Here is a 24,853-nt window from a genome sequence, read left to right as displayed (position 1 = left end):
TTGCATTGCAGTCGTTATGGTTACGTAACTGCAGAAATACAAATATGGCTGACTGTCAAAATGTCCCTCCCAACCACTGTGACTGTTATCTACCAGTCGCACATTGCCCCTCACATAGCTTACACTTCAAGCTGCAATCTGCAGGCAGCACTGATGACATGCAACTAGCTTGTGGTTGCAGAAGTTGCCCAGCGAGTGTCCAGTACAGTGAGCAATTCACCTCCCGCCGCCTCGGTCTTCTGTTCTTGCTCCTGTACACAGCAAGGAGGCGGTGCTGATTAAGTCCCGCGCAGAACGTCCTCAAGCATCAGGACGTTATCACTGTAGGCCTGCTGTTAACACTTTGTGACACCATGACCAGACCAATGAGGTGCGTTTGGGGCTACTTTGGACCCCAAAGGCTGCCGACTATTATAATCCGCCACTGATTAGCTGGCACGCTCCCCTGCGAGCCGCATACACTCCCCTGCGAGCCGCATCTGTAGACAGAGCGCTGCAGAGAGGAGACGCAAATTAAGTTGGAAGGAGCCGCATGAGGCGCACGAGCCGCGGGTTGGCCACCCCTGCCATAGAGAATGGATGGAGAGGCAGGGCATATGCTCGACCTGCCACTCAATGAAGAAGGGGGATCAGTGGGGGCTCCAGCATTCATACCCCCACGGATCACTTAGTTATCCCCGATCCTGTGGATAAAGGATAACTAAAAAAGTGCAAACAGGCCCTTTAACAGGCAAGCATTTCTATTTTAGTTTGACACATATTTTGGGCCAGATTTGAAATAAAATTTTTTTTTTTTTACACCTAAAGAAAACCTTTAAAGATAGGGAATGTGAAAAGGTCCAACAGCTATAACACGACAGGTGATAAGTGTCTGATTGATGGGGGTCTGACTGCTGGGACCCCCATGATGAAGGGAACGTGGTTTTAAGATTCTTGTGTACATAGATTGGCGGTAATGTAATTGAATGTCTCAGGACCCCTTTTTTTCATGATCAGTGTGTGTTCTAGCATTCAGAACCCCAGCAATCTAATATTTATCACCTATCATGTAGATAGGCAATAGGTCATTATGGTAGGACAACCCTTTTAAATATAGTGTAGATTATGTGAAATCTGAGGAGATTAAGATTTGGTAAATTTCATGCCAGACATTTATGCTTAAAGGGAGTCTGTAACCACATTTGAGCATATTAGACTGATCAAATAGCGTTATATGTGCCACCCAGAACTTAAAAACGGTACCTTTGTTGTATCTAATGGAGTTTTCTTTCAGCCAAAAATTAACTTTTAAGATTCTGTAAATGCGCCCTCTCAAGTGCCCAGGGCGTCTTAATCGTCCGAGCCCCAGGCAGCACCTCCTCAACGGCTCATAACCCCGCCCTCCATGTTCCTCTGCCCGCCCGTTTACTCTCCTCCTCTCTCCTTTTCCACTGCGGCTGCGCGGTCAAATTCGTAGCGCAGTGGAAAAGGAGAGAGGAGGAGAGTAAACAGGCGGGCAGAGGCACACGGAGGGCGGGGTTATGAGCCGTTGAGGAGGTGCTGCCCAGGGGCGGATTAAGTGCATGCTAGGCCCGGGGCTGTCTAACCAACTTGGCCCCCCCCCCCTCCATTTTAGTTGAGTTTTTGTTTGCATGAAGAGGCTGCGGTGCTTCATGAGCGCCACAGTCTCTTCTTAGGCCATATGACATCTTCAGACAAAAAAAAATACCCCAAATTGGGTCCTAAACTGAAAAATTTGGTCGCCAAATTTAAAATACATATAATTATAATAAAAAAGACATGGAGGAGAATACAGCACCACATACCTCTTACATCCAGTGACATCTCTTGTCATGTAGACCTTCTCTTTCCTCTTCTCCTCCGTTTGACCCAGACCACCATGGCAAATTCTTTCAGCCGCATCTCGTCTCTACAGTTTGTAACACAGACACGTTAGATTTCTCAATTTTTCCATCAACCTCCTCATCCTGGTGTCCCCACAGTGTCATCCTGCTGCCACCCCCAATACTGTGCCCGTTTTGCTCCCCAATGTCCAAGGTACTATACTGCTTAAAAAATAGTGACCCTAATAGACATAATTAGAGTCATTTATCAAACTGGTGTAAAGTAGAACTGGATTTCCAAAAGAGCTGTCAAATATGAAAGGTGGAATCTGATTGGCTGCTATGGGCAACTAAGCCAGTTCTACTTTACACCAGTCTGATAAATTACCCCAAATGTTCCTATAGTGTCCACAGCAGCTAGAATGTCCCCTAGAGACCCCAGTAATAATACCACCCTCTATTGTGCTCCAGGCAATAATCCCTGTATAGTGTCCCCAAAAATAATAGAATTGCCCTACAGTGCCTCCCCAATAGCAACACCCCATATAGTAATTTCCACCACACTGCCCCCACATAGTAATCCCCCATAGTAATTTGCCCCATACAGTAATTTCCCCCAAACTGCCCCCATATAGTAGTTTGCCCCCACACAGTATTTTCCCCCACATAGTAATTTCCCACACACTGCCCCCACATAGTAATTTCCCCCACACTGCCCCCACATAGTAATTTCCCCCACACTGCCCCCACATAGTAATTTCACCCACACTGCCCCCACATAGTAATTTCCCCACATAGAAATTACCCCACACTGCCCCCACATAGCAATTTCCCCACATAGTAATTTGCCCCCACACTGCCCCCACCTAGTAATTTCCACCACACTGCCCCCACACTGTCCCCACATAGCAATTTCCCCACACTGTCCCCACATAGCAATTTCCCCACACTGCCCCCACACAATAGTTTCCCCCACATAGTAATTTGTCCCCACATAGCAATTTCCCCACATAGAAATAACCCCACACTGTCCCCACATAGCAATTACCCCACACTGCCCCCACACAATAGTTTCCACCACACTGCCCCCATATAGTATTTTGCCCCCACATAGTAGTCCCTCCCATAATAATTTGGCCCCACACAGCCCCATATAGTAATTTGCCCCCACATAGTAGTCCCTCCCATATTAATTTGGCCCCACACAGCCCCATATAGTAATTTGCCCCCACATTGTAGTCCCTCCCATAATAATTTGCCCCCACACTGTCCCATATAGTAATTTGCCCCCACATAGTAGTCCCTCCCATAATAATTTGCCCTCACATAGTAATTTGGCCCCACATAGTAATTCCTCCCAAAATAATTTAGCCCCACTCAGCCCCCACATTCCCCCTCCCATGTACTCGAGGTCTCGACTCTTCCCTAATATGTCCTCCTCTGTGTGTCGTCCACAGGCACATGAAATAAAAAAATAAAAAATTAAAATAAAAAAATGAAAAGCTAAATACTCACCGTCCAGGGCCAGGCACTTGCTCGCAGACGAAGGTTCAAGGCGGGATGAGGCAGGCGTGCACACGTCAATGTGCTGTGTCCCGGCACAGGCGCGTGATGATGTCATCACGCACGACTGCGCCGAGATTTCACTACCGCATAGGCTTCAGGCGGTGATAGGTGACGGGACAGGGAGCTATGCGCTCCCGTGCCCTGCCGCAGTTTGTGGGCGTTCAGGTCGGCGTTGGGCCCCCCAGCGGTGCTGGGCCCGGGGCTGCCGACCCGAACGTCCCTATTGTAATCCGCCACTGGTGCTGCCTGGGGCTCGGACGATTGAGACGCCGCCCTGGGCACTTGAGAGGGCGCATTTACAGAATCTTAAAAGTTCATTTTTGGCTGAAAGAAAACTCCATTAGATACAACAAAGGTACCGTTTTTAAGTTCTGGGTGGCACATATAACGCTATTTGATCAGTCTAATATGCTTAAATGTGGTGACAGACTCCCTTTAAAGGGGTTAAAGGGTTTGTCTCACTACAGTAAATGGCATTTATCATGCAGTTAATACAAGGCACTTAACTAACGTATTGTGATACTCCATATTGCCTCATTTCCATCACATTATATACAGCACGTATCCGTGGTTATCACCACCGTGTAATCCAGCAGTGGTGGCCGTGCTTACACACTATAGGGAAAGGCTGGAAGTGCACATAGGCCAACGCCTTTACCTATAGTTTGCAAGCACGGCCACCGCTGCTGGATTGCAGAGTGGTTAAAACCATGGATACTTGCTGTGTATAATGTGATGGAAAAGAGTCAATATGGACAATCACAATACATTAGTAAGTACCTTGTATTAACTTTCTCTTCATGATAAATGCCAACTGCTGAAGTGAGACAACCCCTTTAACCCTTGTGACACAGTAAAGGGAATTGTATGTGGAGGCAGGTATTTTCCTCCCAGTGTGTGCTGCTGGGCTGATTTGCAGCCAGGTGGGGTCAAACACCGGATTGGATTTTAAGTGCCGGTCCGAGGTTTTGACAACACCTAGCCGTCCTTAAAACACAGCTGGGCTTAGCAGCAAGTTATCTCTATATTGGGATATGAGACTTGTGGCTGGATGCATGCCTGCGACCTGCCCGGGAGGACGAGGGAACGACATCCAAGATGGGACTCTATGCGGTACCCGCAGCATGGTGTGAAGTGAACACCAGGACTTGACCTTCGTATGCGGTACCTGCAGCAAGGTGTGAATGGAACACCAGGATTTAAACTAAGGTGACTTTGTTTATATTTTGTTAACCTGCCAAGTGTGAATAAACACTGAACTGTTTAAGTGTGGTGTGTGCTATATACTGTAGGTTCTATGTATCAGTGGTGTGCAGCATGTGACATATGCATCAGTGGCATGTGAGCCATGTAGAAGTGTGGTGTGTGCCAAATCTGTCCAATGAGTGATTGGTGTGCGCTGCATGTGTCTTGTTTCTGACTTAAGTGCAGGATATCCATATATGTGTAAATTCTGCCACATGTATGTTTGTGCATTTTGCTGTGAATGTCTGGCATCGTACTTCATCTTTAATATTTCTGTTATCACTGTAAGTGCTCATGAACACGACCGTTGGATTTTTTGCAGTCTGCAAATTGTGGATCTGCAAAACATGGATACCGGGTGTGGGCATTCCACATTATGTGGAACAGAACAGCCGGCCTCTAATCGAACAGTCCTATCCTTGTCTGTAATACTGACAATAATAGGACATGTTCTATCAGAACGGCCGTACGGACACAGAATGCACACAGTCATATATATATATATTTTTTTTGCGGCTCCAATTAAGTGAAGGGAAAGGTATGGACATGGGCCCTAAAATGGGCCCCCAGAATCAGTTACACTGGTGGGCCCTAAGTACCCCAGTCTGACACTGCGTAATGGATTGACTGAAACCTGATGTACCGAAACACTAGCTTAAAGGGGTTGTCCGAATTATGAAAAAAATATATATAGCACTGAAAATCTGATGGGTAGCAATATATAACTGAGCTAAGCAAGTTTTATGCAAAATATATATATATATTTCCCTGGTTCTTTTCTGGCCCTTTGTTTTTATTGCATGTAAAAAAATCTCTGCCCCTCCCCCTGCTCTGCTAAGGGAGTGAATACAAGTGCTGCCCTGAGTGACATGTCTGCCTGCTGGGAGACTCTGCGGCATCTTGTATGTGTAGGACTACAAGTCCCAGCTGTATAATGACACTGCTAATACACACCGGATCTTCCCCCTACCTTCTTGTGCAATGCTCTCTCTAGTCTGTCAGCTCCTGTGCCCAGAATTGTCACTGCCTGCAGCTACCCAGTCTGTGCAGCTGAAAGGGTTAAGAATCCTAGGACAGAGCAGACAGCCCGGCAGTGAAGGGGGCGTGGCCAGCACAGTGACCCCTCGTTTACAGGCTTGTAAACTAACTTTATCAGAGCAGGGAGAGAAGCTGACATCACAGGTCATGTGACCCTCAGTGAAATCTGAGAAACCAGGCACTGCAGATAAAGTGAGTGAATTGGAAAATTACTCGGACAACCCCTTTAAAAGCAATGTGTCACCTACAATTTTTTGTCTGCCAGTTAAATCCAGATAGTGACATATATCCATTTTCTGATTATGGAATGTGTTATTCTATTTCCAGAATATAATTATGGGGGCAGCCAGCTTGACTGAGCTGTTCTTAACAGCATTTAGAGGTATGCTTTACAGCAGCCACCATGAGTCATAGACACAATGGACAGGAGGGGACCTCATTGGCTTCTATGGGAGAGTTTTCTAGCATACTCTGTGACCTGTGCAGAGGTCATTGTACAAGAAAAAGAGTTGATAAGCTTTGACACTCACCTATTGTAAATGATGGATCCAGTCAGTGCTATCTCAATATAGGTGATATCTGTCATTGTAATCCTGCAGTCATAATGAGATGACTGCTGAAAAGTGATCTGTACAGAACAGGGAGATGCACCTATTATCAGGCTTAGTAGCCAGTGAGAAAACTAGATAGTGATAGATAGTGACATGGAAAAAATAACACCATCAAACGTTCTTTAAAAAATATGTTTAAAATAATAACCTGATTTAAACAATTGATCATTTTCTGATGACATATTCCCTTTAAAGTTGGTTAATATGAGCCATAACCAGGCTTGCTGCAGCCATGCTTCGTGCATAAAAGAATGCTTTGTCCTCACTGGTATCATTGGGGACATGGCATAATTAGACACATATTAATCTATATCTGTTACTATAACTCATCGTTTTTGCTTTTGCCCTTTAATCATGCATGGTTTCAAATGTTGATGTCCTCATTGGATTTTGGTAAAATATCATCTTACAGCTTTATTAATGTTCTTCTATTCCAAGAAACGGATATCGATTGAAGTTTGTTAGATGCTGGCTGAGCTCATTCAAGAAATGACTATATAGATTTATGTACAAGGGTCTATAACATTCCAGATGAATAATGCAGACGTCTAATATTACTCCGAGATTTCCTGCTTCATATGCCGGTCAATCAAATAATGGGAAAGAAGTCAGTATATAACTTGTATTTGACATTAAGTGATTTTTGCAGTTGCCTTTGCATTAGTCAGCACAAAGGCAGTGTAAAATAAATCTTATGGAGGCATGACTTTATGCCAGCTCTGTCAGTTCACGTAAAATGAGTGTCTGTCTGTTATAGTCAGTTACCAACCTTATTAGCATGGTGTTAAAAGGGTTGATTAGGGAAAAAAATGTCTACCCTTTGCCCCCCGTCCCCCCAGATATACCACCACTCTTGTCCATCTGCTGTGTCTGGTATTGCACCTCAGACTATTTAATCCCTTCTTGGCATCCACCATACAACTCCCTGCAATGAGATTTCAGTTACTATGTCATCCTGGGAGCTAACAAAGTAAAGTTCCTATAAAGCCCTTCCTGAATTGAAAAATAAAAAAGTTATGGCTCTTGGACTGCACAGAGTAAAAATAACACTAAGGCTCCATTCACACGTCCGCAAAATGGGTCCGCATCCTTTCCGCAATTTTGCGGAATGGGTGCGGACCCATTCATTCTCTATGGGGACGGAATAGATGCGGACAGCACACAGTGTGCTGTCTGCAGCCGCAATTGCGGAGCGCGGCCCCGATTTTGGGTCCGCAGCTCCGCAAAAAGATAGAGCACGTCCTATTCTTGTCCGCAGCTTGCGGACAAGAATAGGCATTTCTATGGGGGTGACGGGCTGGTGTGTTGCGGACCCGCAACACACCACGGACGTGTGAATGTAGCCTAATGGCTGTGTCAGCATGGGGTTAAAGGAGTTATATGAGATTAGAAAATATGGCATCTTTCTTCCAGAAACAGCACCCAGTTTCCCACAGACTTCAGATGAATAGAGAGGATGTGCAGTCTATGAACAGGAGCGGTGCTGTTTGTAGAAGAAAATGGCCATATTCACCTATATCATACAACCTTACATTTGTCAGTGTTAAACCTCATTTGCCGCTTCTCTGCCCAAGCCCCTCACACATGCACACTCGGCTCAGAACCTTGCTACATCCTATAAACAGCCACTCAACCAGTCCACAGAATCACACTCGGCACCAACAACGCCGTTGTTTTACCCCACCTATTAGGCCTCTTGCACACGACCGTTGTTCTGGTTGGCATCCGAGCTGCAGTTTTTGTGGCTCGGGTGCGGACCCATTCACTTCAATGGGGCCACAAAAGATGCGGACAGGACTCCGTGTGCTGTCCACATCCGTTGCTCCGTTCCGTGGCCCCGCAAAAAAAAAATATAACCTGTCCTATTCTTGTCTGTTTTGCAGAATAGGCATTTCTACAATGGGCCGCCTGTTCCGTTCCGCAAATTGCGGAAGGCACATGGGTGGCTTCCGTGTTTTGCAGATCCGCAATTTGCAGACCGCAAAAAACGGAACAGTCATGTGCATGATGCCTTAAGCAGACACTCTGTACAGCAGCGCAGTCAGTGCACACAGTATTCCCTCCACAATGATGTATTACTTTCACAAACTGCAATATATTTATACATTCCTGGAAAACTCATTTCATGTAGATTTAAATGTCAATTTCCTTCACTCAGGTGGAACATAAATAAAGAGCTATAGCCATACAATTACATTAACGTTTCTGCTTGGTGCGGTGGTTTACAGTACTGTAATGCTGATGCACACGTCAATGGCTTGTATAAATATTCATAGCTCTTGTCTTACATTACAGCAACAACCACGTTACTGCAAAGGAAAAGATGGAACACTTGAAGAATCCAGTCTCTAGTACATTTAAAACTCAAGACATTACTGATTTGGCTGAAAGACTGGAAAATCTTGCCCAGAATACACCACTGCGTTTTAGTGATGAAGCAATGAGACCCCCGACTAAAAGCAACTCACGGTTTGGTAACCTCAGTAACCACCCATTCTTTTACCGGCATAACCCTCACCCTCATCGTGTTACACATATTCAAGGTATGTTCTGGTGGACCAAAAATTGTAGAATTTAAAAAATAAAATAAAATCAATGAAACAAGAAGTGAGAAGGATGATATTCTAGACACCAGTATACGACACATGCTAATGTCCACCTTGCCAATGGTAACACACTAGGGGCATGTTCTCTTATGGCCAGTGTTCCCTCCATTACTGGTTCATAGCAGTGAGGTTTTGTAATTTTTTTATTTCTTACCAACTGCACAGACAAGGGTGAAACCAGTAAACATGCGACCCTATTGCAAATTTTGGAATGGGGTTACTGTCCAATATGACCTCCTAAAGTACCAAGTTCAGACCATGAAAAGCTTATGATTCTTTTGGTCTCCCTATTACACAGGAATAATGTGCACAGGGATAATGCACATAGTGATGTCACAGTACAGGGATAGTGCACACAGTGAAGTTCTAGCACAAAAGTAATTCACACACTGATGTCACAGTACTGGGATAATCTACATAGCGATGCCACTAGAGATGAGCAAATTGCTGAAAATTCTATTTGGCTTGATTTGGCTGCATCGGTTAACCAATTGGATTCAGTTCCAAATCAATTCTACACAAATGGAAAATGCTCCAGCTGGCCTGAAAATTTGTGCACAATGGTTCTGATGTCTCAGAGGATTCATATTTTTTCTCTCAAATTTTTTTTTCTGTCTCTCCAAAATTCACCCTACAATATTACCAAAAATTCGGTTTCACCTCAAATTTTTTTTTTTTTTACAAAACTCGGGTTGAACCTGATTTAGAGTTACTTTGCTCTTCTCTAGATGTCACAATACAGGAAGATTACAAACAGTAAAGTTAGAGCACAGGAATAATATACACAATGATGTCACCATTCAGGGATAATATACGTAGTGATGTCACAATACAGGAAGAGTACCCATAATAACAAGTTAGAGCACATAAATAATATATGCAATGATGTCACAATTCAGGGATAATATACGTAGTGATGTCACAATACAGGAAGAGTACACAAAGTTAGAGCACAGAAATAATATACACAATGATGTCACAATTCAGGGATAATATACGTAGTGATGTCACAATACAGGAAGAGTACACAAAGTTAGAGCACAGAAATAATATACACAATGATGTCACAATTCAGGGATAATATACGTAGTGATGTCACAATACAGGAAGAGTACCCATAATAACAAGTTAGAGCACATAAATAATATATGCAATGATGTCACAATTCAGGGATAATATACGTAGTGATGTCACAATACAGGAAGAGTACACAAAGTTAGAGCACAGAAATAATATACACAATGATGTCACAATTCAGGGATAATATACGTAGTGATGTCACAATACAGGAAGAGTACCCATAATAACAAGTTAGAGCACATAAATAATATATGCAATGATGTCACAATTCAGGGATAATATACGTAGTGATGTCACAATACAGGAAGAGTACACAAAGTTAGAGCACAGAAATAATATACACAATGATGTCACAATTCAGGGATAATATACGTAGTGATGTCACAATACAGGAAGAGTACCCATAATAACAAGTTAGAGCACATAAATAATATATGCAATGATGTCACAATTCAGGGATAATATACGTAGTGATGTCACAATACAGGAAGAGTACACAAAGTTAGAGCACAGAAATAATATACACAATGATGTCACAATTCAGGGATAATATACGTAGTGATGTCACAATACAGGAAGAGTACACAAAGTTAGAGCACAGAAATAATATACACAATGATGTCACAATTCAGGGATAATATACGTAGTGATGTCACAATACAGGAAGAGTACCCATAATAACAAGTTAGAGCACATAAATAATATATGCAATGATGTCACAATTCAGGGATAATATACGTAGTGATGTCACAATACAGGAAGAGTACACAAAGTTAGAGCACAGAAATAATATACACAATGATGTCACAATTCAGGGATAATATACGTAGTGATGTCACAATACAGGAAGAGGTTTTTTTAGATAACAGTACAAGGATAATACACACCATGATATCTTAGCACAGGAATAACAAAAAATGGTGCCCTGTACTCTGTGACATCCTAATGGAGGAATGAAAACATAATGCTGCCACATACTGCCAGGGTTGCCAACCAGAATTTTTATATATATTTTTTTTTATCCCAAAATTCCCAGACATCCAACATTTTTTACAGACAAATTGGAAAAATATAATGAATGATAAAGATTCCTAAGTAGTACATGGCTATGGCTCAATATACCGATAAGGACTGATTACCAGCATTTACTGTGAACTGTAAAATGATATTTACCACTAGGGTTGAGCGGGTTCAGATTGCTGTAAAAAATAAAAAAATAAAAAAATACCCTAATATAGGCTAAGTCCTACTGTAAAATGTATGTCCTCATCGGAGGACTTTCCAAAGTTTCTGCAAATATCTTGAGACTTACTTTGTCTTGCTTCTATCACGCGTCAGTTTGTTTATTCTCAAATTACTGTATCGGAATACTAAGCCAAACTCTGCTTCGTGCCTCATTAACGAAGCCGTCTTCAGCTTCGTACTTTGATACAGTAATTTATGTGAATAAACTGACACGTGGTAGAAGCAAGATGAAGATAGTCTTGTGATATTTGCAGAAACTCCGGAAAGACCTCCGATGAGGACATACATTTTACAGTAGGACGGAGCCCATATTAAGGTAGTTTTTTTTTTTTTTTTTAAAGAATCGGGTTCGCTCAACCCTATTTACCACCCAAAAAATCTAGTCAAGCACCACCAGCGTAAAAAAAATAAAAATAAATAAATCACGGACACCTATTTTTACGGACTGTCCAGAAATTTCTGGACGGTTGGAAATTCTGCATGCTGATGTCACAACATAGGAGGAGTAACCATGGATCCCCGTAGTAAAACTTTCAATTACTTTTTAATAATAACTAATTCACCTTATTTCTGAGTAGAAATGAACATCCTAAGTTGTTGGGCCCCATAACACTTGCAATGTCTGCTACCATGGTAGTTGTGCTCATATGATGTAGATGAGACCATTTCTGTACCACACTACACTGCTACAACTTCAGTCTGTACAATTCATAGCAATACATTAAAGCAGGATGGTGTCTGGACTCAAGTAAGGCATATAAAAGCAAGAAATTTTCCAATAACCTATTATAAAATTCAACAGCTGATGGAAACACGGAATACATTATTTAATTTTCTTTTATTGTTTTCCAGTAGCGTTACCACACTAGCAGTATTTGCTAACACACATTTACTCACTGCTTCCCTCTAGTGGTACAAAGAATAATTTTCATCACGATGTCAGGTTGAAAGTTTTCACAAAATTTCTTTGTGGTTTTCACAATAGGACTTAATGGAATTCCTATATGTATTGTCAATGACGAGTGGAATGTCACATCTCCTCTCTACCCTCATCCCATGATAAAAAGCAAGCTTCCAACAAATCTCCTAGGAGTACCCAGTTTACCTATAGGCGATCCACACGGTAACATGGTTCCGTTCCTTGGGGCAGGTAAGAAATATTGTAATATTTTATGTTCTATTTTAAGATTATATTGGATGAGATGTGATACAAAACATGGGGGAGATTTATCATTCCCTTTACGCCTGAAAAGTGGCATCTCCCCTTTTTTGCTGTCCTCGCCAGTTTTCTAAAAGTGGGTGGGGCAGTGCAGTAAAGGGGGCGTGGCCAGACACAACAACAAATTTATCTTCATGTTTGCCAGTTTTCTGGTTAGGCGCATGGACATAAAGTCATAAATTAGGTTCACCTCCGGCAGCACAGGGGATATGAAGACAGGCACAGAAAGCGGCAGTCTTGATAAATCTCCCCCATAATACTTACAACTTTATATATAAAGCACCTGACAAGCTCCCCCATTCTGTTCTGGGGGCAAAGTGCTGATTGCAAAGTGTCTGAGCGGCCGTCTTGAGGCTCGAATCACACACGCCCTTTTGTAGCAGTTTTTTTGTGCAGTCTGATACAGTTCCAGACTTACATTCGCTGCTGGATCCACTTCTGGCTTTGGCTCTAAAAAAAGACATCAACCTTTTAGTGACCAGCCTGAAAATAACTTAATGACCAGACACTTTTTTTGTGACTTGGTGCACATTGTGGTTTAACCCTTTGGGGTCGAGGCCTAATTTAATTTTTGCATTTTGGATTTATCCTCCCCACGTTCCAATAACCATAACTTTTTATTTTTTTTACGTTCAGGTAGCTATCTGAGGACTTATTTTTTGCGGGACACGATGCATTTTTAATGCCACTATTTAACTTACTATATCTTTTATTGGGAAACAGGGAAAAAATTCTTTGCATGGCAAATTTTTTTTTTTTCAATTGTCTGTTTATTAAAGTTTCAGACACAGATTCAATTACAACAGTGGCTTAGCCGTATTTTTTCCATTGCAAAAACATCATGTTAAGGTACAGAAAGTGAGGATAACAATGGTCGTAGGATCAGCTGAGTACATGCCCCTGATGAATGGAAGCAGAGTAATCATATTCAGGTTGAGCACAAGAAGAAGCCAACATTTTTAAATTTAACTTCTGAGAGGTGGCGTCAATAGTATCAGCCAGTTTAAAACAAAAAAGGACAAGACAAGGAGACAAGACAGGATACATCCAGGGTAAGTATATGAGGGAGAACAAAGCCTAATTTAGGCCGGAACACCAAAAACCAAAGTTTTCCAAGTATGGTCAAATCTATCAATCTGGTTAAGCAGGGTAGCTGAAAGGTATTCCATTCTCCTGACCTCCATTATGCTGGCTATAAGATCAGTTTGTGAGGGGGAATTTGTGCGCTTCCAAAAACTGGCTATTAAGTGCCTTGCTGCCGTCAGCACATGGAGCATCAGTAGCAGGAAGTGCTTCTTCAAGGGTATGTGAGGAATGTTCAATAAGTAAGTGATGGGCTTCAAAGGGAATCTAATGTCTAGTAGGCAAAAAAGTATATCCTGTGTTATGGTCCAAAAAGGCTTAATTAAAGGGCATTCCCAGAAGATGTGAATATGGGACCCCACGCCTGTTCCACATCTCCAACACCTATCGGAAATGTTGGGATTAAGCTTACGTAGTAATTGAGGGGTGTGGTACATTAATATTTTGTACGTGTTCTCCCTGTGGGTGATACAGGCAGAAGTCATAGCAGCTCTTTTCCAAATCATCCTCCACTCTTCCAATGAAATAGTGCGATGCAAGAGCGATTCCCATTTTGACATGGAAGAGGGTGGGGACGAGAGGATTGTAGAAATTTCATATATAAGGCCTCTAGTCCAATCCGAAAGCTTGCATACCTTTTCGAATGATGTAGGGATGGATACTTGGTTGGAATAGAAAAAAACAGAGTATTGAATAGATGTTGGATTTGCAGATACTGGTATCTAGATGATTCCGGAAGTGATATGGAGTTTTTAAGTGTATCAAATGGGATCAATTGCAAGGTCCTATAGTCAACCATATCTAAAAAATCTGAACATCTTCTTGGAAAACCAAGATTTAAAAAAGGTGGTCTGTAGCACCATTCGAAATAAGAGATTAAATAATGGAGGATTTCTCAGAGATTAAAGAGAATCTACGGCAGCAGTATTGCCATACCTTATACGTAAGCGACATGGGTCCTAATAAATCTGGTATCTGTGACTGTGGAACAGTAGACCACAGTAGGGAGAATTGGTGCTATCCAGAGCTTCTCTACTTCTATCCACCTAGAGTAAGCATACAGATTGGACCATGCTGGGAGCCGTCTAAGATGAGTAGCCCAATAATACCTAGTAATGTCTTGGACTGTAAGTCCTCCCTGAGTCTTAAGAGCCGTGAGGACACCACCAGCTATTCGATGTCTCTTCCCATTCCATATACATCTGAATATACTCGATTGCAAAGCACAGAGTTCACTTCTCGGAACCCACACAGGGACAGTTTCAAACAAATACAGTAGTTTTGATAAGATAGACATTTTAACCGCCGCTATGCAGCCAAAAAGACATATGGGAAGAGACATCCACTTGCCCATCTGTCGCTTGAGGTCACGGAATAAAACTGGGAAGTTGTGCTTATATAGAGAAGGATATGATGCTGTCAAATTCACACCTAAATAACGTAAGGTCGTGTCTGTCCATCTAAAACGAAAATTAGCATTAAGCGAGTCTAATCTATAAGCACGGAGATTTAAGGGAAGGGCTTCCGTCTTCGCAGCGTTGATCCTATACCCTAAAAGTCTACCATACAGTGCTAACAAATCAAAAAGATTCAGCACGGTGATATGCAGGTCTGACAAGGTAATAAGGACATTGTCTGCGAATAAGGAAATCTTGTATTCAAATTTGATTTACTTTAATCTCATGTACGTCTGGGTGGGATCGGATAGCTGCAGCTAAGGGTTCAATGCATAGCACAAAAAGGAGGGGGGAGAGCGGGCAACCCTGCCTGGTGCCATTAAGGATAGGGAATGGGGCAGAGTTGGCGTATGGCAGTTTTATAGTGGCCGTAGGGTGACAGTAAAGCGATCGGAGGGCAGTGAGAAAAGGACCGTTAAAACCAAATGATTGCAAGGTGGAGAACATGAAAGGCCAACTCAAGCGATCTAATGCTTTTTCGGCGTCCAGACTCATCAGTAGAGCCTGCCGGTTCTGTTTATTAACTATATTAATCAAATCAATGGTTCTTCTCGTATTATCTCCATCTTCACGGCCCTTTACAAAGCCGACCTGATCTGTATGTACGAGTTGCGGGAACCAATATGAAAACCTGTTAGCTAACAATTTCGTAAATATTTTCAAATCTGAATTAAGGAGATCAATAGGGCGGTAGTTGGAACAGTCTAGGGGACCTTTGCCCGGTTTCAGAATAAGAGAAATGTGGGAGTGGAGAAAAGATGCAGGGACCGGGTAACCCAGCAAAAAAAAGTTGAACAAAGCCCACATATACGGTACCAAAATAGATGAAAACATCTTGTAATATGAGTAAGGTAGACCATCCGGCCCAGGTGACTTGCCATTGGGAAGTTTGGAGATCACCTCTTGTATTTCCTCAGCTGTAATCTGAGCATTAAGGGCAGACCAGGCCTCTTTTGACACCTAAGGAAGGCAAAGAGGTCCTGGCGTTCCACTGGGTCGGAGGTCACCTGCTTAGGTAGGGAGTAAAGGGAAGTATAAAACCCCTGAAATAACTCAGAGATAGCTTTAGGGTCATATACCATGCTACCGTCATTCTTCCTCAAGGCTGCTGGGGTGCCTGTAACATTGGAATCCCGCAGTTGGCGGGCCAGTATAGTATGGGACTTATTTCCCCACATATAAAAGCGTTGTCTAGAATATAGTAGTAATTTGCCAGTTTTTTTTTTCAAGAGCTAGCTCCCGTAGTCTGGCACACAATATCACTATACGTCGTAACAAGTGACCGGCGGTCTGGATGGTAGCATGTTGCAAATTACGATCCCTTTTTAATTGGGTGCCTATGGCTATACAGTTACCTCTAAAACCGCTTTGTGTGCCTCCCACAGTATGGAAATAGAAGATATAGGGGGTTCAGAGGTAGCAGTCACTGCCGGGCCCAGGAGCCTGAGGGGGCCCAAAGACCCTTGTGCTGCATAAGAAGACACCAGTATTATAGAAAGTGCATGCTGGTCAAGTTACACCTCTGGCTGGAGGGAAGGGGTTAGTTCAATAATTTGGCATGGTAGAGTAGTTTCAATTTTTACCTCAGGCAGCACAAAGGCTATATGCTTCCGTGCCCCTGACCACAGAGCACTGAGGGAAGGGGGGCCCAAGCTGAACTCTTGCACCAGGGTCCATGAGCCTTTAGCTACGCCCCTGGAAGAGACGGAGGATTGATTAAGGGAAAAATAATCTGTGAGAGTGTCATGCAATTCCTACCTGCTCGGGAGTTTAGATAAAAGGGTCTCATTAAGTCTCCAATGACACACTTTTGTTCGACTATCTCCTGATTTAAAAATGATGGAAACCGGTGCGTGGTCTGACCACGTAATACTGCCTATATCAGTATCCCCAAGTAGCCTTAGTGTGGGAATAGTCTATTCGGGTGTGTGTACGATGGAGATGGGAATAAAAAGTATACGTTCTGGATGAGGGATAGTTAACCCTCCATAAGTCATATAGTGCAAACTTTCGGATAAGACGTCTAAAGAGACGCGATTATCTACGTTGTGATTTGGAGGGTGGAGAATCCCTAGGGGGGAGTCTGTCCCAATGCTCAGAAAAAGAGACATTAAAATCTCTGCCTACTATAACAGCTGCGGGTAGGTACTTGTTGAGCTTTAGGAGCACCTTCCTCAAAAAGGGGATTTGGGCTGAGTTTGGGGCATATACATTACATAAAATTAGTGGATTGCCATTTAGGGACGCCTTGAGGATGACATATTTACCATGTACATCAGATGTACAGGATTCCACCTGCACAGGGCAGTTAACTGACAGGAGGATGGCCACTCCCGCTGCTTTCCTTCCCGCATTAGCAGAATAAACTCGCGGGAACGTCCGGGCAGCAAACTTAAATGAACCCTCCTAATCAAAATGGGTCTCCTGCAGGAAAACTGTCAGCTTTCTGAGATCGGCATTCATTGAGGGCCAGCCTCCTAGTATTGGAGTTAAGGCCCTTCACATTCAATTATATACATTTAACCATTGTGAAGTGTGTAAGGTCTATACTTAGGGCCGCCAAGAAGTCCTCCAGGAGAGCCATTGTCCCAGGAGTCCGTAAATGTCCCATTAGCCTATAGCAAGAAAACAAAAAGGGAGAACACATAGGGGGAAAAGGGGACACAAAAGACAACTGACACAGAAGGCAATACATCAACGTATTCTGAGGAATGAGTGATAACACCCAGGTGAAGCTCAGTACAATACTAACTATAATGTCAGAAAAAGCCTGCTTCTGTCCCCCCCCCCCCTGAACTCAGAGAGGGAGAGAGAGAAAAGGCAAGGAAAAGAGCCCCGTTGGTAGGGACCTGACTGAACGCCTTCATAGGCGGAGCGGTAGAGAGAAAAACAGTAACAATACTCAGAAAAAATAAAGCTAAACTAGTGTAAGGAGACAGTCTCAATTGAACGATAGAGACGCAGCTCATTAATAATAGATCAACTCGGAGACCATAATGAGGTTCAACCCCTCAGTTAGCATTCACGGAGGTGCATCCCGCTTGGGAGATCCAGATAGTCCATTCTGTGGGGGAAATCTGTATCTCATCCGTTGAACTGTGTGCCAAAGTGGGGCTGGAGCCGGTGGGGGATCAGGAACCTCCCAGTCATCCAGGCGAGGAGTGGCGATGCCCAAGGCAGAGCAGAAAGCTGGTAGGTCTGTGTGGGTACGCAAAACTGATGATTTGCCATTTTTTGTGGCGATTAGTGCAAAGGGAAAACCCCAACCATATGGTATTTTCAGATCTTTCAGGCAAGCTAGTAAAGGCTGGAGCGACTGCTGTTTTTGCAGCATCAACCAGGACAGGTCTTGGTAAAGGTAGACAGTAGATCCTTGAAAGTCCACAGATCGTAATGTGCGGGCTTTGGCCATAATGGCTTCTTTCAAGCGAAAGTCATGAAGGCAACATATCACATCGGGTATAGAAGTCCAGCAATACAGATAGCGAGCTTATACTAGGACAGGGTATCAATATGTATCAATAGATAGTCCAGCAGGGGTACCCTGTTTATTCATAAAGTAACTAAATTTAATAGGTAATTTCAGAATTTACATATACACAAACAATACAGTACCATGCAAATGATCCATGTAGAGGCCAGAGTATGAATACCTACGATGCCGGTATACACGGCGGGGGGCCGGGGAAGATTATCCCTAGCACTAATTCCCTGAACTGGATTGGGACGACATATGTGGTGTCTAACATGGAAAACAGGCACAGAAGAAAGGATAAGTTTAAAAGGTGTCTACTGTATACTGCCCTCGTGGTATGACCAGGAGGTACAGGGCACACCTAGAAGATAAAATACACAAACAAAACACACAATTGGATATAGATATGTTTAAGATAGGTATACATGACCTACAGACCCCGACGCGTTTCGCCCATACGGAAGGTTCATCAGGGGGTTACGTGTAGTAGGCTTGTAAAGATAACGGGACCGTTGCCAATGGTTATGGCCGCCCCGGTTCAGTGATGCGTGTGTGCATATATAACAGGAAAAAACAATCCTTTATGACACTGCAGACCCACAATAATAGACCGATTGCCAAATGGCAGTTTACATACGATTATGGCAGCGTGATGAGAGAACTCGGCTGCCAACATGCACACTGAAAAAATAAATAGACAGATAGGACCCAGATTAGTTCAGGTAGGATAACAAACGATAAGTGCCCATAGCGCTAAGTATTGAATATAAATAGATACCTGAGGTAGGCAGTAAAATATTGCACACAAGGTCATTCCTGAGGAGGCTCATAGATAGGAGCATACGTAACTGGCTGAAGTGCAGCACGAAAGGTATGCGTGCCCCAGTTTAATCACCCAGGATGCCGGGCTAACCACCCAGCGGATACCTAAAAAAATATAAATTGTATGTACCTCAACAAACACTCAGGGCTAAACATGCATAACAGATAATCATGAGACATGGTCTGCTACTTACATGGTGTGGTCAGTGGTGTAGAATAATGGGTCTGAGGTGGTGATCCTCAGTTTAGCTCTCCCTTTTAAAATCCCGAATGCCCATACAAAGGTGGATAGCTAATTAATTAAGATGTGGCCAAGGGGGTGGGGCATGCCGGGGGGAGGCATGCTCATGAATGAGATAGTGTAGATAGTCATGACCGGCGGGCGCAGGATGGAGATGCCCCATGCTATCCTGAGTTGTTTGTAATCAGGCGTGCTTAGCCCGTACGCCGGTGTGCGTGTCAGTATGGACCGCATACCGGAAGTGACATACCATCGGACCGGAAATGCGGTGTGTGCGTGTCAGCTTGACACGCACACTCACGCTGATGACTAACATGTAATAATACGCCGGAAACGAGGCCGTCCTGATGTATGGAGACAGTGGGGTAAACATGTCTGAATGGAGATGTCCCATGCTAACCTTCGTTGTTAATAATCGGCCAGCATGTATGCTTGGCCCGCACGCATATCACATCCCTGGGCTGAGAAGTAGTATTTTTAGGTCGTAAAGCCCTATGGGCCCGATCAAACTTAATGACCCAAGGCGTCTGGGAGTCCAGTATCAGGTTGAAATGTTCTCCTAGTAGAGCATCCAGATTTTCTTCGGCGTCCGACTTAGGTACTGCCCTAACCTGGATATTATTTCGTCCCCCCCTATTGTCGAGATCTTCCAGGTGCCTGGAGTTATCTTTAATGGTTTGGGAATAGGAGGCAATGATGGATTGCAATTGGGCCACATATCGACGGGTGTCATCGTGTTCCATTTCAATGTTATCCACCTAGGAGGACATTTGTTTTAAATCCAGACATAAGGAGGAGATCTCAGCTTTACAGGCATTCCTCACCTCTGTGACCATGGCCTTGAAATCGTCTTTAGTGGGTAATTGCAGCAGAGTTTGCTGGATCGACGTAGGAGTTTGGGACGCTGACACGGGTCAATCATCCCCATCATCTCCTAGAACAGAGAGCTGCTTCCAATTGTCGGTGCCCCCCTCAGTACCTTCAGGGGTTTGAACAGAGTCCAGCAGATCATCAGGAGGGTCTCCTCAATCACGTCGGTGCTGAGATGGCGTTGTCGCCTGGTTTCTGGCCTGCTTGAGAGCCACTTTAGGTGGCATAATGGGGCCCGCAGATGTAAGGTTGAATAGGCCCGAAGATGTGGTCGCCTCCGGCTCAGATGTGTGCTCTGGAATATAGGGCATGAATCCCTCTGCTAATAGGGACAGGGAGGATGCGGAGTCCTCAGAAAACACCCCTTCACCCTCACCTTGCGTTCGGGATGGGGCGCAAACTGCCGCACCTGTATTAGCTTCAGAGGCAGAGGGCTGGTGCAGGCCGCACTGAGAAGAAGGAAGCTGGGAGCCGCGGGTGAGGTAAGCATCCAGCGTCGCACTTACTCTGGCGATCGGGTGAGTATTGGGCTTCTTGGTGGCAACTTTTTCCCCATGGGATGTGTCTCTTCCGGCTGAATAGGTCTCTTTATAAAGCACAAGCAGTGGAGCTCAGGACTTACGCCGCCATTCCCTCAGACGTCCAGGCCACGCCCCCACATGGCAAAAATTTGAAAAACAAAAAAACTGAAGGTTTTTGACATCACAGCGTTTATTGTGCGCTAAAAATGACTGACTTCCTTATTCTGCGGCTCAATACGAATGCGGCGATACCAAACTTGTATAGGGTTTTTTGTTTTACTACTTTAAAAAAAATAAAAACCTTTGGAAAAAAAAAATATATAAATATCTAAATTTTCTTTGCATTGCCATGTTCTGACAGCCATAACTTTTTTATGTTTCAGTCTCTGTATTTTTTAGTGTTTCTATTTTTGTGGTATGTATGTCTTTTTAATCATTGTTGTTAAAAAAATTATGGGGGACAAGATGACCAAAAAAAATGGTGAATTGAGTGTTTTTCTTTTTTTTCCCATTACGCATTCCTGTGTATCTAGTGGATAATCGCGCCACCCCCCCATCATTGAACCCCTCAGAAATAGCGTTCATCGCCAATTGCGGCATCTGATGCTACAATTGTGGGCTTTCAGTGGTTAATTCAGTAAAAAAAAAAATAGCTTATCCATTGGCTTGCGGAGAGGCTGTCGCAGACATCTTGATTGAAGACACCGTGCAAAATCTTGCGTGGTGATGTGATGGTGTGGTGATGTCACATGTCACCCAGTGTGAGGTTTCGCGTGCTATCTTCAATCAAGATAGCCTGGAGGTGAGTAAGTATTTTTTTCTTTGCCACTATTTCAGGAAAAATACATTCGTTAACATCAAGCATAAGGAAATTCAGCTTCGCAGTGAATCTAATTTTTCCTGAAATTCGGATTGAAGTCAATTAGTTTGGTTTTGATTTGCTCAACACTAGCTATCAGGTTAAAACTGAACCTCAAACTGTATCAAAACCGCATGTGCAATTCTAGCTTAACAGGCAGACATTCCTGTGTGTGCAAACAAAATAAACCATTTGGGAACCTAAAATAATCCACTGCCGGTCAATATTATGGCTCTGTACAACCTCTATAGTCTTATGGACCCTACTATACTTCTACAAAAACATTGGGTGACATTTATCAAAGGGGTTTTCACCTTTATTGTTGCATTAAAAAGTCTAAAATGATGGTTTACCACATATTTGTGCCATAATTTGCAACTTTTTGAGCTTCTCAACACTTATGTTTTGAGAAAAGGATGGGGTGTAGCTTCCCATATCTCGTAACCGGCACTGATGGGAGGGCTTTAGAGCTGCCCTAGCCTGTAAAACGGCTAGGGTAGCGCTAAACCTGGCCCATCAGAGCCGGTGACGTCTCCAAATACACTGCTTGCCCTGCTCGATCGAGCGCAGGGCAAGGGAGCGCATCGGAGCATGACACGCTCCGATGCTAACATCAGAGGGGGTGCCTTTGTGAAAATATGGGTATGTCCGAGTTCAGATCTGAACCCGGGCGTACCCATATTTTCACCCAGGAAGATCTGAACCAGGACAACCCCTTTAGTTAAAAAACATATAGGTAGACAGGATAAGCACTGCAGCCCCTTGAAACAGCCGACCATCTAGGGTTCAAGAATCTCAACCCCACCTGTCTGATATTGATGGCATACAAAATTATAGAAGAGCTGCCATGTTAAGAAAAAATACCATAACTCAGGAATGGAGCCTGAGATCAGCAAAAGAAAATCAGCGTTTTAATAAGGTGATTCACAACTATGGCAGAGATTTATCGAAACTGGTGTAAAGTAGAACTGGCTTATTGCCTGTCACGAAGGGGAGTGGGGGAAACCCCCACCGTGTGGTGTCAAAGGGTAAAGGGGATCAGCCAGGCCAAAAGGAGATATAAGGGAGCTGGTCACCTCCTACCGCGTCCCTAATCCTCTCCCTGACATTGTGTTTTATGGTACCAACGTATTTTTTCCATAGTGCTCTACAAAGGAAGTGACATTAATGGGAGCACATACTGTCAAAAAATGCAAGGCATACAAAAATAAATAAAAAAAACGGCAGGTCTTAAAACACTATTTTGGCAAAAACACCCCAAAATGCTACAAAAAAGGCTGACCAACTCAGAAGGAAGTATAAGACAAAATTAGAAGTCAATAACAGAATTAGGTGGAGAATGCCTTATTGATTCTGCATTTTTGTGTCTAGTAAATTGTTCTGTAATAATTCACTTCTTAACAATGTTCAGTCCACCTGATGTTCAAGAGTACACAATAGGAAACTTGACCGTTAATTCATTAAAATCCCTCTTTTCATCTCCTGAGAAGCAGGACCCATGTCTGAAGGCTGGCGTGAAGAGCTGAGAGAACTTGCAGCAAAAGTCTGTACAACAAACAAAGAACCGGAAAAACAGGTAATACATACTGTATGCTTCAATATAATTAACTTTTGCTCTTAAAGGGGTTGTCTGGTTTCATGATATTGATGACCTATCCAGAGCCCAGATATCAGTCAGTGCTGTGCTCCTGTGATATTAGTGGGGCTAATATTCCTGATTCTGATTAAATCAAAACCCTGCTGCAAATGACAAATTATTCAACTCAATTCAAATAGTTTCCCAGCCCTAATTGTGCAGCGTGTCCTGTATGTGCAACTTTCACAAGGTGTTTGTGCAGCTGTGACAAATGAAAGGGTCAATGACTAAACAGCAAGTTCTGTTGTGCACATACTTACCATTTAATCTCCCACCATGTCCAGCATTGCAGCTGCGGTTTGTGTTTCCAGTCTGCAATGGTCGTGTATGTGGCATTTGACTGCTGTAGCCACAATTGCTACAGTGGTCTTGTGTTGTATTGCTGGAAATTTACTCAGTTTAGTATTTAGGGCATGCAGTCCACACTCAACCAAGGCATCTGATTGCTTGCTCTGGCACACAAAATACATTCCCTTGTTCACAAGATAAGGGACTAGCACTCACCTACTTAGGCCTCTTTCACACTACCGTATGGCTATTTCAGTGTTTTCCGTTCCGTTTTTCTGTATGGCATATACAGTATACAGTAATTACATAGAACAAATTGGGCTGGGCAAAACATTTTCAATAGATGGTTCCGCAAAAAACGGAACAGATACGGAAGACAGTTTTTTTGCGGACCCACTGACTTTAATGGAGCCACGGAACGTGATTTGCGGCCAAATATAGGTCATGTTCTATCTTTGCACGGGACGGAGATACGGAAACACGGAAACGGAATGCATACGGAGTACATTCCGTTTTTTTTGCGAACCATTGAAATGAATGGTTCCGTATACGGACCAGTCTATTAGGGGCCGGCCACTCTGTTCTGCAAAATGGGGAATGCACATGGCCGGTATCCGTGTTTTGCGGATTCTCAATTTACAGACCGCAAAACATCCAACGGTCATGTGCATGAGCCAAAACTCTTGCACACAAATATATAAACTTTCGATTCATTGTCAGTAGTCCCATTCCCTACCGAGACTGCAGCTGGAGCCCCAAGTGCTGCAAGCTGAGCTGAACCACCACCCACATGCAGCTGGTGTCTCTGCAAACCTGAAAAGACATAGGGGGACATTTATTAATCTATCCCTGTGCCACAATTGTTAAGAGGTGCACGCCTCCTAATACTTGTGGCACATCTGTGCCGGTCCGTGCACCAGAAGTGAACTCTACACCAGCAAGAGGGGCTGGTGTAGCATTCAGTTATAATTAGAGATGAGCAAATTTGCAACGAATGCGAATTTCCTTGCACTTCGTAGTAACGCATCACAATTTTTTTCTAAATTGGCAGCTACATTGGCAGCTATACGTGTGAGGACATGGGGCAAGGAACTCTAGGAAGGCGGGCTAACCCATAATGCCATGCATGCAGCCAATCAGCAGCCAGCCAGCCCTGTGATGTCACAGC

The 24,853-nt window shown here is 43.5% G+C and overlaps 1 protein-coding gene across 3 annotated transcripts in view; it reads left to right on the top strand.

Moving 5' to 3' along the window:
* LOC121004186 (protein TBATA-like) overlaps positions 1–24,853 on the top strand; it is a 71,304-nt gene that overhangs the window by 33,306 nt on the left and 13,145 nt on the right. For 2 of the 3 annotated variants that reach the window (XM_040436330.1, XM_040436331.1), the window contains exons 4-6: positions 8,579–8,826; positions 12,200–12,364; positions 23,252–23,337. In XM_040436330.1, coding sequence (XP_040292264.1) covers positions 8,579–8,826; positions 12,200–12,364; positions 23,252–23,337 — 499 coding nt within the window. The remainder of the gene's footprint in view (positions 1–8,578; positions 8,827–12,199; positions 12,365–23,251; positions 23,338–24,853) is intronic. The other variant, XM_040436332.1, reaches the window with a different exon arrangement.

Source organism: Bufo bufo, chromosome 6 (genome assembly GCF_905171765.1).
Source record: "Bufo bufo chromosome 6, aBufBuf1.1, whole genome shotgun sequence".
NCBI lineage: Eukaryota > Metazoa > Chordata > Amphibia > Anura > Bufonidae > Bufo > Bufo bufo.
Note: the sequence above shows the minus strand (reverse complement) of the source record. Positions and strands in the feature narration are given on the sequence as shown.